This window comes from Danio rerio, chromosome 2 (genome assembly GCF_052040795.2).
Source record: "Danio rerio strain M-AB ecotype USA chromosome 2, GRCz13ab, whole genome shotgun sequence".
NCBI classification, from domain to species: domain Eukaryota; kingdom Metazoa; phylum Chordata; class Actinopteri; order Cypriniformes; family Danionidae; genus Danio; species Danio rerio.
In genome coordinates, this window is record NC_141022.1 from 1,571,022 (window position 1) to 1,587,409 (window position 16,388).

General features: G+C 37.9%; 1 protein-coding gene across 4 annotated transcripts in view; it reads left to right on the top strand.

Annotated features, from left to right (window-relative positions):
- Positions 1 to 16,388, top strand: part of cacna1eb (calcium voltage-gated channel subunit alpha1 Eb) — a 119,266-nt gene that overhangs the window by 23,798 nt on the left and 79,080 nt on the right. For all 4 annotated transcript variants that reach the window (XM_087240213.1, XM_087240216.1, XM_087240215.1 and 1 more), the window contains 7 exons: positions 53 to 211; positions 2,988 to 3,178; positions 4,966 to 5,069; positions 8,131 to 8,246; positions 12,742 to 12,795; positions 14,433 to 14,513; positions 15,576 to 15,788. In XM_087240213.1, the coding sequence (XP_087096339.1) occupies positions 53 to 211; positions 2,988 to 3,178; positions 4,966 to 5,069; positions 8,131 to 8,246; positions 12,742 to 12,795; positions 14,433 to 14,513; positions 15,576 to 15,788 (918 nt within the window). The remainder of the gene's footprint in view (positions 1 to 52; positions 212 to 2,987; positions 3,179 to 4,965; positions 5,070 to 8,130; positions 8,247 to 12,741; positions 12,796 to 14,432; positions 14,514 to 15,575; positions 15,789 to 16,388) is intronic.

Genomic DNA, 16,388 nt, shown 5'->3' on the forward strand with positions numbered 1-16,388 from the left:
TATGAACAGTATTTGGTATTTAAACTGTACTAATCCTCATGATCTGCTCCAGGTTTACAGATCGTGCTGAAGTCCATCATAAAAGCGATGGTGCCGCTGCTGCAGATCGGACTCCTGCTGTTCTTCGCCATCCTGATGTTCGCCATCATCGGTCTGGAGTTTTACAGTGGGAAACTACACCACACCTGCCTGGCCGACCTGGATATACTCGGTATGGAGACACTTTTTGGCCCTTAAAGTCCACATGAAATCAAAACTCACTGTATTGATTTTGCAGAGATGGAAAGTAATGAAGTATAAACACTTTGTTACTGTCCCTGTTACTTTGTTTGTCCCGAAACGCATTACAATGACGGATTTTTGACTAACAGTGTGCGCTAGCAAAATAAACATTGCAAATTTTGATTTTGTGGACTTTAAGGCTATATTAAATAACCTGAAATGAACTGGAATGCCATTGCCTGACTGTATTATTCAAGAAAACCGTGATTGGCTGAAATCTCAAGGTCTTTCCTGAGCTCTGAGCATAAAAGATCTATTTCAGACTTCTGAATGGCCATCACCAGAGAAAGATGCCAGCTAAAGCTAACAAGGTCATGCGAAACGGATAATCGTTGACCCTGTGATTGAGGTGAATCTAGTGTTTCTCTATGGGAAAACTGATGATGTGCAGCTTGTGCTATCATTGGGTTTTTTGAGGATCCTTGGAAGGCAGCCTCGGTTTCACACCCTTGGATTTGTCACTCACGTCCTTCAGTCACCCACAATCCTTTGCACGCCGTCCAGAGCATGAAAATAAATTTACGGAAAATGAGTCAGCATCGAGCTCAGTCAGTGTCATTGACAAATGCAAGACGAAAACAGAGTTTGGAGATGAAATCATGCCTTTCTGCTGTGCTCCAGTCAGTCAATCGCATTATTAGAGCTCAGACGTTTGTTGTTAGCATGTTGGTTCATTTTTAATTAAATGTATTCTTTATCAGTGTATGTAATAGTGCTTCAGTGTTATGACACTAAATGACACTATATATGCAATTAAAAAAAATTATGCAATTAAATATCGTTAGATAGGTCAGCAAAATCGCCAGGTTTAGTGTACTTGGTGCATTATAAATACCTGTAATGATGTTTACAGCCACCTCGCCGACTAGAAGGAGGAGGCGGAGAACCGACGGAGATTTAAAGGCACCTATGGTGAACAATCTACTTTTCAAGCTGTTTGGACAGACATGTGTGTATATATAGTGTATAGACTGTCATATTAGGCTGGTATAAACACACACAGTCCTTTTTTTTTAAAATTTAACAATATAAAAACGGTGGACCAATTGGAGCGGTTTTCAGACCGACCGCAACTTTACGTAGGAGAGCGGTCCCCCTGTCCATCAATATTGATTGACGGCCTCGCGTCACGATCATATCCTCAGTTTCTTGTTTCACGTCCTCCATTTTCAGCGTGTGAGTCAAAGCGATATCATTAAAGGAACACCCGTGCTCTATTTTTAGATGAAAGGCTTATTGGGCTCAACACAACATCAATATTCTCCATATTATCGCTCCTTTTGCATAGCGCCGCAGTGCATATTGGAGTTCTGGGCGTGGGTTTCTGTTGCGGTGCACGCGGTGGAGCTTCTGGTTGGCGCCGTTGTGTTTGCTTAGTGGGAGTGGCTTATTTTGTGGTATTATTGCGCTGGTTTTGATTGGCTATTTTGCTAGTTTTGCTACAAAACCTGGCAACCCTGACTATAGTATAGATGGCACAGACTGAACAATGGATTAAAGGTACAGTGTGTAGTGTTCTCCACTAGAGGGCGTGTGTTCACAACAAACAAAGGTGTATTAGGGTAAATGCTGAGCTAGTGTTGTTCCCATACTGATAAACTTCCGGTGAGCTGTTATTGTGAGTTTTTTTTTCCATCTTATATGGTTCCTTTTACAGCATCGATGTTGTAATGTCATTAAAATACCATCAGTTAAACAGACTTTGGCATTCATTTAGTTGCTCAAGCGTAAACAAGGCAAGCTGTTCACTCACACGCGCCCGTCAGAATCAGCAGACTAGCGCAGAAGCTCCATTGAATATACTGGGGTGAAATAAATGCTCATGTTATAAAGACATGGCGGGGGGAAATGTAATGTAAAGCAGTGCTTCTTGTACAATCTGAGACCCACTTTATAGCAGATATAACTCAGCCAGTGGAAATCGCTGATTTTTAAAGAAAACTGACCTTAAACGCGCTGATTCTGCAATGGCATACAGTTCACCGGAAGCGCTTAACCCAGGTTACTGGCAAATTAAAAGTCCTATTAGCATGCCTTCGGCACATACCCTTTTGGATGATGGTGTGACTGAGTTTGGAATCATAGGAGTTGTAGTCTCCATCTAGTGTAAGTTTAGTATCATTTAGTATGGGACAAATTGTACATTTTTTATGCAAATTAAATTATATTAATTCATAAGGATTAGCCACTTTTCTGATGATACATAAAATAGTGAGGTTTCCTCATGAGATTGTGCTGGTATAATGCATAGAGTGATATAAAAGATGTTTTACATATGGGTGTGGCTTATTTTGTGGTATTATTGCGCTGGTTTTGATTGGCTATTTTGCTAGTTTTGCTACAAAACCTGGCAACCCTGACTATAGTATAGATGGCACAGACTGAGCTATGGATTGAAGGTACAGTGTGTAGTGTTCTCCACTAGAGGGCGTGTGTTCACAACAAACAAAGGTGTAGCTGGATGACGGTGAGCACTATCTTGCCTAATGAACCTAATTAACCTAGTCAAGCCTTTAAGTGTCTCTTTAAGCTGAACACTAGTGTCTTGAAGCATATCCAGTCTAAAATGATGTACTGTCATCATGACAGAGATGAAAGAAATTTTGGTTTTTAAATTTGTAATGACAATAACGCTTTAAGGATGCATATTTCTGATGGAGAAACACTCCTAAATGTGTACTTTCCAACACTGTGTGTTTTTTCAGATAATGAGACGGTGGACTCGTCGGAGGTGGACTTTGCTTGTGGTGTGAGGAAATGTCCTGATAAATACACCTGCAGCGGCTCTTGGATTGGACCCAATGACGGCATCACGCAGTTTGATAACATCCTGTTCGCAGTGCTAACAGTGTTTCAGTGCATCACTATGGAGGGCTGGACGGCGGTGCTGTATAATGTGAGTTCATGCAGATTTACAGTTGACTAATGCAAACTTATCAACCCTTATTTGTCTGTATTAAACTGATGGACAGTGAGAAATTAGGGGAAAGAAAAAATAATATCACCTCAAAGTGAAAGCATGTTTATTTTTCGTAGCCCATTGTCAGATTATTAAAAGTGTGACCTAATGTTGTGTTCAAACACGGTTTTAAAGAGCAAACTAAGATATAATATTCTGATGAGTGCTGAAATCATGCAGTAATTGTACATTTAAACATAGTGTTTTGACACTCAGCAATTATGTATTACTAAAGTGTATCATATCAAATAATAAATGCAGTTGAAGACAAAATGATTATCCCTCCTGTAAAATTGAAATGATTATTTTTGCTCCAGCGGATGTTTAATAGAGCAAGGAATTATTTTACATAATATTTCCTATAATAAGTATTTGTCTTCAAGAGAATTATTAAATTTTTTTTTGTATTTTTATTTATTTATTATTCATTTTTTTTTATTTAATTTTTTTTATTTGGCTAAAATATTTTGGCTAAAATAAAAGTGAATTATCAATCAATCAATCAATCAATCAATCAATCAATCAATCAATCAATCAATCAATCAATCAATCAATCAATCAATCAATCAATCAATCAATCAATCTATCTATCTATCTATCTATCTATCTATCTATCTATCTATCTATCTATCTATCTATCTATCTATCTATCTATCTATCTATCTATCTATCTATCTATCTATCTATCTATCTAGCTTTATGTATTTATTGTCCTTTATTAATTAATTAATTTATTCATTTATTTATTTTCCTTATTTATTTAGTTTTATTGCTTTTTCTCTTTTCTTTATTTATTTTCTTATTTATTTTGTTTATTTCTTTTTCTATTTATTTATTTTCCTTATATATTTATTTATTTATCTTCCTTATTTTCTTTCTTTCTTTCTTTCTTTCTTTCTTTCTTTCTTTTCCTTTTATTATTTATTTATTTATTTATTTATTTATTTATTTATTTATTATTTTCCTTTCTTTCTTTTTTTCTTTCTTTCTTTCTTTCTTTCTTTCATTCTTTCTTTCTTTCTTTCTTTCTTTCTTTCTTTCCCTTTTATTTATTTAATTATTATTAATTTTTCTTTCTTTCTTTCTTTCTTTTCCTTTTATTTATTATTTATTTATTTATTTATTTATTTATTTATTTATTTATTTATTATTTTTCTTTCTTTCTTTCTTTCTTTCTTTCTTTCTTTCTTTCTTTCTTTCTTTCTTTCTTTCTTTTCCTTTTATTTATTTAATTATTATTAATTTTTCTTTATTTCTTTCTTTCTTTCTCTCTTTTTGTTTATTTATTGATTCATTGATTAATTAATTCATTGATTAATTAATTAATTAATTAATTCATTCATTCATTCATTCATCCATTTTTCTTTCATTCATTTATTTATTTATTATTTAATCATTTTCTTTACCTAACCTAGCCTAACCTAATTAAGCTTTCAAAATGCACTTTAAGCTGAATATCTAGCCAAATCACTAATAAAAGATTTATACTGTCATCATGACAAAGATAAAAGAAATGGATTATTTGAAGATAGTTATTAAAACTATTATGTATAAAAATACATTAAAAAATGGAAAATTTAATATAAAAATCACATTCTTGTGCCTTCAACTGTATAAGACACACCACCCATTTATAATTATCCTAAAACAATCATATAATTCTCTGATTAGATCATTTTGTTTTCAGCTTGTACATGATTTATAATGTTGCTATTTCCCCACAGACTAATGATGCTCTGGGACCCACGTGGAATTGGATATATTTCATTCCTCTCATCATTATCGGCTCATTCTTTGTGCTCAACCTTGTTTTGGGTGTCCTTTCTGGGTAAGAATAACACACTATAACAAATATATAATAATTTATGACACACTAATAACACATTTTGTCATTCGATTATTTCATTCAGACTAAGATTTTGTAAACCCAAAAGCAGACGTTAGAACAATGCCATTTTTTCTTTCATACACAAGGGCAGTAGAAAAAATGCAAAAGCACTCTAAACGCATTACTAAAGTAGTTGACATAACTTCTGAATTCATACAGTAGTGTGTGTGTGTGTGTGTGTGTGTGTGTGTGTGTGTGTGTGTGTGTGTGTGTGTGTGTGTGTGTGTGTGTGTGGAACAGAGCAAATGGAAGTCATGTGGGGAATAATTACAGGATTACAGGCTCCCAGCTGTGCATTATTTCTCTAATTCAACATCATGGAGTCAATTATTTCACTTATACTGCAGTTAGCACACATTGTTCTGCTGTTTTATTTTAAGGCATTCTGTCTGTGTGGCTAATTTCTAATAATGCATCTCATCCCAAGCCTCTGCTGCTAATTCTAAAATGTCATTTAAGTGTGGTGTTTAATTAACTATTTAATAACTTAGGCTAGAGAGATAGAGGTTGGTTGGGTGGTTGATTGGTTGGATGGATGGACAGATGGTCGGTTGGTTGGTTGATTGGTTGGATGGATGGACGGTTGGTTTATTGGTTGGTATAGTGGACAATTGGATGGATGGATGAATGGATGGATCATTAGATGGAAAGATGCTTGGTTGGCTGGCTGGTTTGTAGGTTGATTGATTGGTTGGATGGATGGATGGATGTACAGTTGGTTGATTGGCTGGCTGATTGGTTGGTTGATTGTTGGACTGGCTGGCTAGTTGGTTGATTGGATGGATGGATGGTTGGCTGGTTGATTGGTTTGTAGATTGGATGGATGGATGGATGGATGGATGGATGGACGGACGGTTGGTTAGTTGGCTGATTTGTTGGCTGATTGGTTCGTTGGTTGGATAGATGGATGGATGTATGGATGGATGTTTGATTGGTTGGTAGATTGGGTGGATGGATTGATAGATGGATGGACAGATAGTTTATTTGTTGGTTGGTTGGGAGATTGGTTGGTAGATTGCTTGGATGGATAGATGAATGGATGGATGGATGTTTGGATGGACAGATGGTTGGTTGGCTGGCTGGTTTGTGGGCTGGTTTGTTGGATGGATGGATGGATGAATGGATGGATGGGTGGATGGATGGATGAATATATGGACAGATGGTTTGTTGGTTGGCTTAATTGTTGGTTGATTATTTTGTTGGTTGGATGGAGGGATGGATAGTTGATTCATTGATTGGTTGTTTGATTGGTTGGATGGGTGGATGGATAGATGAATGGGCAGATGGTTGATTGGTTGGTTGGATGAATAGATGAATGGATTGATGGATGTGTGGATGGACAGAAGGTTGGTTGGCTGGCTGGTTTGTAGGTTGGTTGGTTGTTTGTTTGGATGAATGGATGGACAGTTGGTTGATTGATTGGTTGGTGGATTGTTTGGCTGGTTGGATGGGTGGATGGATGAATGGATGGATGGGTGGATGGATGAATGGATGGCCAGATGTTTTGTTGGTTGGCTTAATTGTTGGTTGATTATTTTGTTGGTTGGATGGAGGGATGAATGGTTGATTCATTGATTGGTTGGTCGCTTAGTCGGATGGATGGATGAATGGACAGATGATTGACTGGTTGGTTAATTGGCTGATTGGTTGGTAGATTAGTTTGGAGTTGGTTGGATGGATGGATGCATTGATGGACAGATGGTTAATTGGCTGGCATGTTGGTTGGTTGGATGGATTGATAGAAGGATGGATGAATCCATGAAAGGAAAGATGGTTGGTTGGTTTGTCTGTAGATTGGTTGGTTGGTTGGATAGATGGATAGATGGATAGATGGACAAATGGTTGGTTGGCTAGTATGTTGGTTGGTTGATTGATTGGTTGATTGGTTGGTCGGATGGATGGACAGATGGTTGGTTGGCTGGTATGTTGGTTGGTTGGTTGATTGGTTAATTGGTTGATTTGGCTGGCTGGCTAGTTGGTTGATTGGTTGGATGGCTGGATGGCTGGTTGGTTAGTTGATTGGATGATTGGATGGATGGATGGATCAATGTATAGATGGTTGCTTGTTTGTTTGGTTGGTTGATTGATCAGTTGGTTTATTGGCCATTGTTTGGTTGGTTGGTCGCTCAGTCGAATGGATGGATGAAAGGTTGCTTGGCTGGATGGTTGCTTACTTGTTTGGTTAAATGGTTGGATGTTTGGTTGATTGGATGGGTGGTTTATTGGTTGATTGGGTGATTGGTTGTCCTGCTGGCTGGTTGATTGATTAATTAATTGGTGGTTTGGTTGATTTGATTGATTGGCTGGCTGGCTGATTTATTGGTTGTTTGGTAGGTTTGTTGGTTGAACATATATATTTGGTAAAAAACACAAGCAAATAAATATAATTAATGCAATATATCAAACCCAAAATTCATAGAACTTTTATAATAAAAATTTGTGGTAAAAAGTATTATAATTCTACAGGAAAACTGTGGACTTGGCAATCCTGACCTATAACTAGTTTAGCTGTTTAATTACCAGAAGGTAGCTGCACATCATATAACATTTGTCTGCCAATTAAATTAAAGCTTTTTAAAAACAATACATTTGGCACTCAAATATAGGGTGAATTTAATTGAAAGCTCCACATTCAAGCACATTTTTTTACATTACAGAAAGAGAAATCAACTTATTTTAATATCGTAACTCAATAATTTCATGGTTTGATAATATAACATGCTTATTTTGAAGATGTACAGCCAGTGAATGAATGTGAGAGTGATTAGCTTCTGGTGGGCCTGCAGTCGTGGGTGGGCTGGAAAGCATGCTTGGTTCTCTAGGGACTGATTACTGCACTCCTTCTAAAGTAAATCAGCCTCCACAGAGTTTCTCAGCACATCTATAGGCTTTACAGGTTGTGAAAGGTCAAATCTTAAATAGCATGCATTGTCTTGACCATTTACTGAATTTGTACTGTGTGTATGTTTAATGACACTTCATTTGCTTAACGTTTCTCTAGGGAGTTTGCTAAAGAGAGAGAGCGGGTGGAGAACAGACGTGCTTTCATGAAACTCAGACGACAACAGCAGGTGGAGAGAGAACTGAACGGCTACCGGGCATGGATAGACAGAGCAGGTACTGACAAATGTTCATCAGTTCAGCTAATCTATGGCGTGCAAACAGTGATAGAAAAAGAACTATCATACTCAAGAGAAAGCACCATTACCATTAAAAACATTTGTGCAAGTTAAGATGATCTGTTGATGAATGCCTCTGAAACATGACAGTTTCACTTTGTTATGGTTATACATTGCAAATACTATACTCCACAAGTACACAAGCTATGATGACTTTGACCTTGATATTTTAGTGTGGATGTATACCTAGCCGAATTGCACTGTAGGTGAAACGAACCTGTGTGTATTCCTACTGTGAAATTACCACATCAAACGTGACGTGCTAACATGATTGCAGTTCACACGAGTAAATCTAATTAATGTTAGCTCCACGTCTAAATATCAGGTACCTGTACAGTTTTTACGTTCCAGTAAAACGCATACAAATAAAATGGAGTGGGTGCTTTTTTAAATAATTGTCGTTAAATTAAAGTCAAACCGGTGAGCCGTCTGACAAACAAGTGCACTTCTGAATCAAATCAGCAGAATGCCCTTCTGGATCTTTCACTTACTTCGAAGACACTACTGACTACGCTTACATGGACGTCTGTAGTCTAGTTATTTGCCTTAATAGACAATAATATAATTAAGGTGTTTTCGTGAAGTGCTGTAATGTAAGAGTTTCCTGTAATTTTGTAAGTTTCACACTCACTCATGAACATTTCATTCATGCCCCCCTGACAAACAGGTAAGGAGTAAGGACTGGTGAGAGTGTTCTGGAATTTAATAACGCACGCCAAATGGAGAAAAAAAAAAACTTCCAGAAAGGGGTGGGTGGGGTTGACTCGTTGAGAGTCAAAAAATGCTCGAGGAACAGTCCTGACGGAAATAGAGCTAGGAAGTGACAGCGCTATATGTAAATATATATGTATATATGACAGTATATCTCCTGTGGGAGTTAGGGCAGCAATTCTTGTTTTGCCGCCTCCAGTAAGAATCATTAAATGCGATTTGGGCGGTGGAGAATCCTGCTGGAGGGTGAGTGGCGAGTTTGGCGAAGACTCCTGCGGGAGTCAATGCTCGAGGAACGCTCTTACTGGAGATAGAGAGGGGAGTGGCAGCGCTCTATATAAATATATATACATAAACATAAGTCTATTTTATTGAACCTTATTTATTTTCATCACCAATTATCTTAGTAGAACAGTTCCTAAGCAGTTTGTGATGCATTTTGGAAACAGGAGATAGCCCCTGGTCTAATGCGCCACCTGGCTTGACTGGGCACAATATTTTTAATAGTGTAGTTTGAAGAATCAGCAAAAGATGTGTTTTTTTATGTAGTTTTGTTCTCAGATCTGTTTCTGTTGTCTAGTTATTCATACGGGCATTTTTTTTATGGTACAGTTTGTGTGTTTAGCACATGTTGGTTTTTTAGATGTTGTGCCTGAAGCCTGGAGTTCCTGCAACTGTTTGGGTCAAAGCATGGGTTGTTTTAAAAATAGTCACGCGCTAGTCAACAATGAACTGGTGACAGAGAGCTATCAGAGAAGTGCGGGCGAGATAATCTGGAGGAGTTGTGAGGAGACTGAAGGGAAATGTGGTGTTACTGTAAGCTGAGTGCTAAAAGTGCTCCAGAGACCACAGAAAAAAAGACCAGGGATTTTTTTTAGGAGCCTTTTAGTGTTGCAATTATTCGCCCTCCGGTGAATTATTTTAAATTCTCAAATATTTCCCACATTATGTTTAATTGAGCAAGGAATTTTTCACAGTATTTCCTATTCTATATTTTTTTCTGGAGAAAGTCTTATTTGTTTTATTTTGGCTAGAATAAAAACAGTTTTAATTCATTTAAACCTATTTTAAGGTCAATATTATTGGCCCCTTCAGCAATATAAGTGTTGGATTGTCTCCAGAACAAACCACTGTTATACAGTGACTTGCCTAATTATCCTAATTTTACCCTAATTACCCTAGTGAATTGATGCAGTAAAAGAAACTGTAAAATTAGAAAAAGTCGGAGGTTTATCAGTATGGGAAGAAACACTAGCTGTGCATATACCCTATTGCATTATTGAATATCAGCATATGTCTCTCTGAGATGTCTATGCTGTGCTGCAGGTGCTAGTTTTGCAGTATTTTATTTACTTTGGCATTTTAAAAATGATTTCAGCCAGGCTAGCGAAGTTTGGCTGTCTTTGGCCGGGTTCAGTGACAGACTGTGCTCTGATTGTGTAGTACACCTACACTACTCTTTTCACATTTCACCCTGCCACCCACACCTGAACACAACATTCAGGTGAACAGGAGTGTGAGAAGCTGCTCGATCGCCCACACACTGAAGGGTCAGAGAAAAGGTGACACTGACTCACTGACTGGAGTGTGTGTGTGTGTGTGTGTGTTGTCGTCTGTGCTCAGAATAGTTGATGGTTCTGCGCTATCCAGCAGATCACTGATAAGAGGCATACAAACTGAGGAGGAAAATCTGTCATATTTGAGTACACGGACTGGCACGGTGGCACAGTGGTTAGCACTGTGGCCTAACGCCAAGAAAGTTACTGGTTTGAGTCTGGCTGGGTCAGTTGGCATTTCTGTGTGGAGTTCGCATGTTCTGCCTGTGTTGGCATGGGTTTCCTCCGGGTGCACCGGTTTCCAACACAGTCCAAACACATGCGCTATATATGGGAATTGATTAACTAAACTGGCCGTAGTGTATGAGTGTGTGTGTGTGTGAATGAGTGTGTGTGTGGGTGTTTCCCAGTACTGGGTTGCGGCTGGAAAGGCGTTTGTTGCATGAAACAAATGCCAGAATAGTTGGTGGTTCTTTTTTTATAGTTCTTTGGGGGGACAACTTAATTTTTTCATGTTTAATCCACTTGAATTTGCTAAAACTGGATCAGGGTGGGGCCAAGCTGGAGCGCTCAATCTGATCCTCCGGCTCTGCAATGGTTGGCACACACACTCCTGATTTCCCCGGATTATACACACACATACACATAGCTGGAAGCTCATGATGGACTGATTACCAGGACTAAAAACATAGCACACACACAAACACATTGGATTACCCAAATGTTCCAGTTTGCTCCTGTTTTGACCGTTGCCTGTTTGACTATTCTGATTAATAGAGCTGCACGTGGATCCTCACTCCTGTTTCCCTCACTCATTACATAGCTAGAATACACAGAAAATGTAATCAGGGCCGGCGCGTCCATAGAGGCGACCTAGGCGACTGCCTAGAGCGGCAGAATAGAGAGGGCGGCGTCCTCAACACCCGCGTCCTCGGTTATGTCCGCGATACCTCCCTCACCCCCCGCCGCCTCAGTCATATCCGCGCCTAGGGCGGCAGAATAGAGAGAACGGCGTCCACGACACCTCCCTCAACAAATACTGACATTTATTCATCAGGTATGGCAACCAAAATTCAACGTTGGATAGACGTCATAATGGTATCGTCCACATAACGTCAAGCTGTACCATCATTAGACGTTGATATTTGGTTGATTTTAGGTTGTGTTGTAAAATGGCCAAAATCGAACGTCAAGCCAACATCTTAATCCACCACATATTGACGTCAAATACTGACATTTATAACAAAATCCAACATCTGATAGACGTCATAGTGGTACAGTAACGTCCACGTAATGTCAAGCTGTATCATCATTAGACGTTGATATTTGGTCGATTCTAGGTCGTGTTGGAAAGTGACCAAAATCCAACATCTGAAACCGTCATATTGACGTCAAATACTAACATTTATCCGTCAGGTATGGCAACCCAAATCCAACGTTGGATAGACGTCATAATGGTAACATCCACACAACCTCAAGCTGTAGCATCATTAGACGTTGATATTTGGTTGATTCTAGGTTGTGTTGAAAAGTGTCCAAAAGCGAAGACCGAGCCAACATCTTAATCCAACATCACATTGATGTCGAATACTGACATTTATCCGTCGGATAAAGCAAACAACATCTAACATCTGATAGACGTCTTAGTGGTACAGTAACGTACACGTAATGTCAAGCTGTATCATCATTAGACGTTAATATTTAGTTGATTTTAGGTTGGACAATGACGTCCGCCTAACGGGTTTTGACCTCAACCCAATTTTCATTTCCAAACAAAATGCGACGTCCCCACAACGTTAGGGTACAACATCAATCTGACATCATGTTGACGTCCTGTTCCTGCTGGGTGAGCATAAGGGAAAAGAGTGAAGGATAACAGAGGGATATCAAGTTGTGTGGTTTTTTAATGTGACAAATGTTGGTTGACTCAAAATATGACCAGAAGATGAGAGACTGAATCTTCTTTTCAGATCAGTGGTGATGTAATGATGCAGTTTATTATAATGTAGATGATCTTGTTGTTTTCATATGTGTTACAATGAGGAGGTCTATACAGTTCAGCATCTCAGGATCATTGCATTAGAATTGTTTTGATGGTGTTAAAATGTCAAATAAATGTTTGGCTAAATCTCTCTCTCTCTCTCTCTCTCTCTCTCTCTCTTAAAGAGGAGGTCATGCTTCAAGAAGAAAACAAGAATTCTGGGAGGTCTGCATTAGATGGTATGGATTTCATATTCAGTTTCAGAGAGCTGCACATGACTAAATGTAGTCACACTTTAAAATAAGATTTCATTAGTCTTACCTCATGTATTTACTTAATGTAGCATCAGAATTATCAGTCGGGACTCAGGTTTCTTTCAAATTAAACATGTTTACTGAATGTTTACTGAATGCAATATAACTTCACTTGCTTTATTGCTTCATCTCATATAATCAGCAACAACAACACATACAGTTGAAGTCAGAATTATTAGCCCCCCAGGATTATTTGCCCCCCTGTTTTTCCCCCTAATTTCTGTTTAACGGAGAGCAGATTTCTTCAACACATTTTTAATCATAATAGTTTTAATAACTCATCTCTAATACCTGATTTATTTCATCTTTGTCATGATGACAGCACATAATATTAGACTAGATATTCTTCAAGACACTTCTATACAGCTTAAAGTGCTTAACTAGGTTAATTAGGTTAACTAGGCAGGTTAGGGTAATTAGGAAAGTTATTGTATAACGATGGTTTGTTCTGTAGACTATCGAAAACCAAAATAGCTTAAAGGGGCTAATAATTGTGACCTTAAAATAGGTTTAAATGAATTAAAAACTGCTTTTATTCTAGCCGAAATAAAACAAATAAGACTTTCTCCAGAAGAACAAATATTATCAGACATACTATGAACATTTCCCTGCTCTCTTAAACATCATTTGGGAAATATTTAAAAATGATAAAAATCTAAATCAAAAGGGGGTGAATTATTCTGACTTCAACTGTAGGTAAACTGCACATGTATTTGAGCACTATGAATACAGTATATTAAATCAAAGTATGACTCTTACACTAACGATAACTAATCATGAGCAATACTTGTATGGCATTTATTAATCATATCATTTACAACATGTACTAATGCATTAATAAAATCCAAATGCATGCTTGTTAACATTAATGCACTTTCAGTTAACATGAACTAACAATGAGCAACTGTATTTTCATAAACGTTACAATAAGATGAATAATTACTGTGATAAAAGTATTGTTCGTTGTTTATGTTAGTAAATACGTTCAATAACATGAACCAATGCAATCTTGGGTCCCACTTTATATTAAGTGTCCTTAACTACTATGTACTTGCATAAAATAATAAATACAATGTGCTTACTGTGTTTATAATGTATTTGAGAACACTTGTGGTGCTCTTGAGTTGGGATTGAGCTTGGGTTATGGACAGGTTTGGTGGTATGGGTAGGTTTAAGGGTGGGTTAAGGTGTAAGGGATGGTCAACAGTGTATTTACAGAAGTTAATTACAGATGTAATTACATTTAATCAAGCATAAGTACACAATAAATGTATGTATTTACATAATAAGTACATTGCAACAAACTATTAATTCCTGTGTAAGTACATATTAGTTAAGGCCACAATGTAAAGTGGGACCCAATCTTGACTAACGCAAAGAAAATACTTTCTCCAGACAAAGAAATGTCCTCGCTCTAATTTAAAATGTAGCTGTAAGTAATACTTCCTTGAAATAAGGCAATCTACAATGTAGTAACAACTTATTTGTATTATTGTCTATATGTTGTTATGATAAGTGACATCAGTCCAGCAAGTGGTGATGTTTAACACTCTTTGTTTAAGTATTGAAACGAGCCACAAGCAAGAAAAACGCAAGACGCCGAGGACCAGGAGAGGAGAAATATTCTGAAATCTCCACAGTTGGTAAGTCAAAATAAACATAATACGTTTTTTTTCTTCAAAAAGGCTAAATAATCTTAAATAAAAGCATTTCAAAGTCTGATGTAGGGAGAAATGTTATTCCTAAAAGTGCATTTTAATGTAGAATGCGAGGGTGAACACTTGCTGTCTAACTGAACTATTAAATCTCTATATATATATATATATATATATATATATATATATATATATATATATATATATATATATATATATATATATATATATATATATAATATCATGAACTCGACTGATATAAAATTGATATGTATTTTACAACCCTTGACAATTGAAATGAGGCTATGTGTGAGAGAGATGTAATTTACCATTGTTCATTTATTCATTTTTTTCAGCTTAGTCCTTTTTTTAATCAGTGGTCGCCACAGCGGAATGAACCGCCAACTTATCCAGCATATGTTTTACACAGCGGATGCCCTTGCAGCTGCAACCCATCACTGGGAAACATCCATATGCATACACTACAGACAATTTTAGCATACTCAGTTCACCTGTACCGCATGTCTTTTGGACTTGTGGGGGAAACCGGAGCACCAGGACGAAACCCACGCGAACACAAGGAGAACATGCAAACTCCACACAGAAATGCGAACTGACCCAGCTGAGGCTTGAACCAGCGACCTTCTTGCTGTGAGACGATCGTGCTAGCCACCGCGTCACCTAATTTACCATTGTCATACATTAAAATAGGGATGTATGATAGCTGAGCGAAATTCTGCCGTGAAACTCTGACCAATGTGAGGAGGGTTTACTTGCATGCAACTTGTTTAAACTATTTTGGTCCATTAGAAATGTTGCCGTGTGAAAGTAAACCTGAAACTGAAGCAAACGGCAGGAAAACAGAACAAAGGAAATCACGTGACATAACAAAATCACATAGAGCACAAGACATGGGAAACACATGATACTGACAGTAGTTGGCGGTTCATTCCGCTGTGGAAATGCCTGATAAAATCAGGGACTAAGCTGAAGGAAAATGAGTGATTGAATGTTATTGATGAGTGCTCCGTCTCTCTGTGTGTGTTTCAGCAGGTGGATCTCGTCCGAGGGTTGGCATGCGGACGCCGAGGCGAGGTCCTGCTGCGTATCTGAGGCGTAAAGAGCGAATGTTACGCTTCTCCATTCGCCGCATGGTGAAAACCGACAGCTTCTACTGGATAGTGCTCAGTCTGGTGGCGCTCAACACCATCTCTGTGTCCATCGTTCACCACAACCAGCCCGAATGGCTCACCGTCATTCAGTGTGAGTGCCAGATTCAACATATTATATATATCAGCAAGTCTATAAGGAGTTTAACCCCAACTTTGTGTCAGCAGTGTGTGAATATCTCCAGCCTCTAATGGCAAACATGACTTAATTCTGTTTTTTTCTAACCAGACTTGATGTGATCAGTCTGCAGGAACACTTTGATTGACATTCTCCCTTTGTATGATGTCATCAGAGGGGGAAAGCCCCGCCCACTAGTGCTCATCTCTTCCTCATTAGCATAAACAGCAGCCCTGAGTGAGAAGCAGCCACTATGCTGATGCATTAGCATTTGTAGCTCCACCCTCTTCTGAAGAGCACAATCTCATTTGCATTTAAAGCGACAGTCACCAAAACGCCCCAATTGGGATCAAAGCCTGAAAGGGTCAGTTTCAGAGAGTTAAACATTATCTGTGTGCTATTTTGAGCTCAAACTTCACTATACACGACACATCAGAGACGTATTGTACATTTTATTTTATATGGAACCTAATAGGTCTCCTCATATTTTCTGTGCATGCCTTATCATGCTTTAACACACCTAATGATAACTAGCGTTAATGAATGCGTGCTGTGTTGAATGTGCTCTGGTATCTG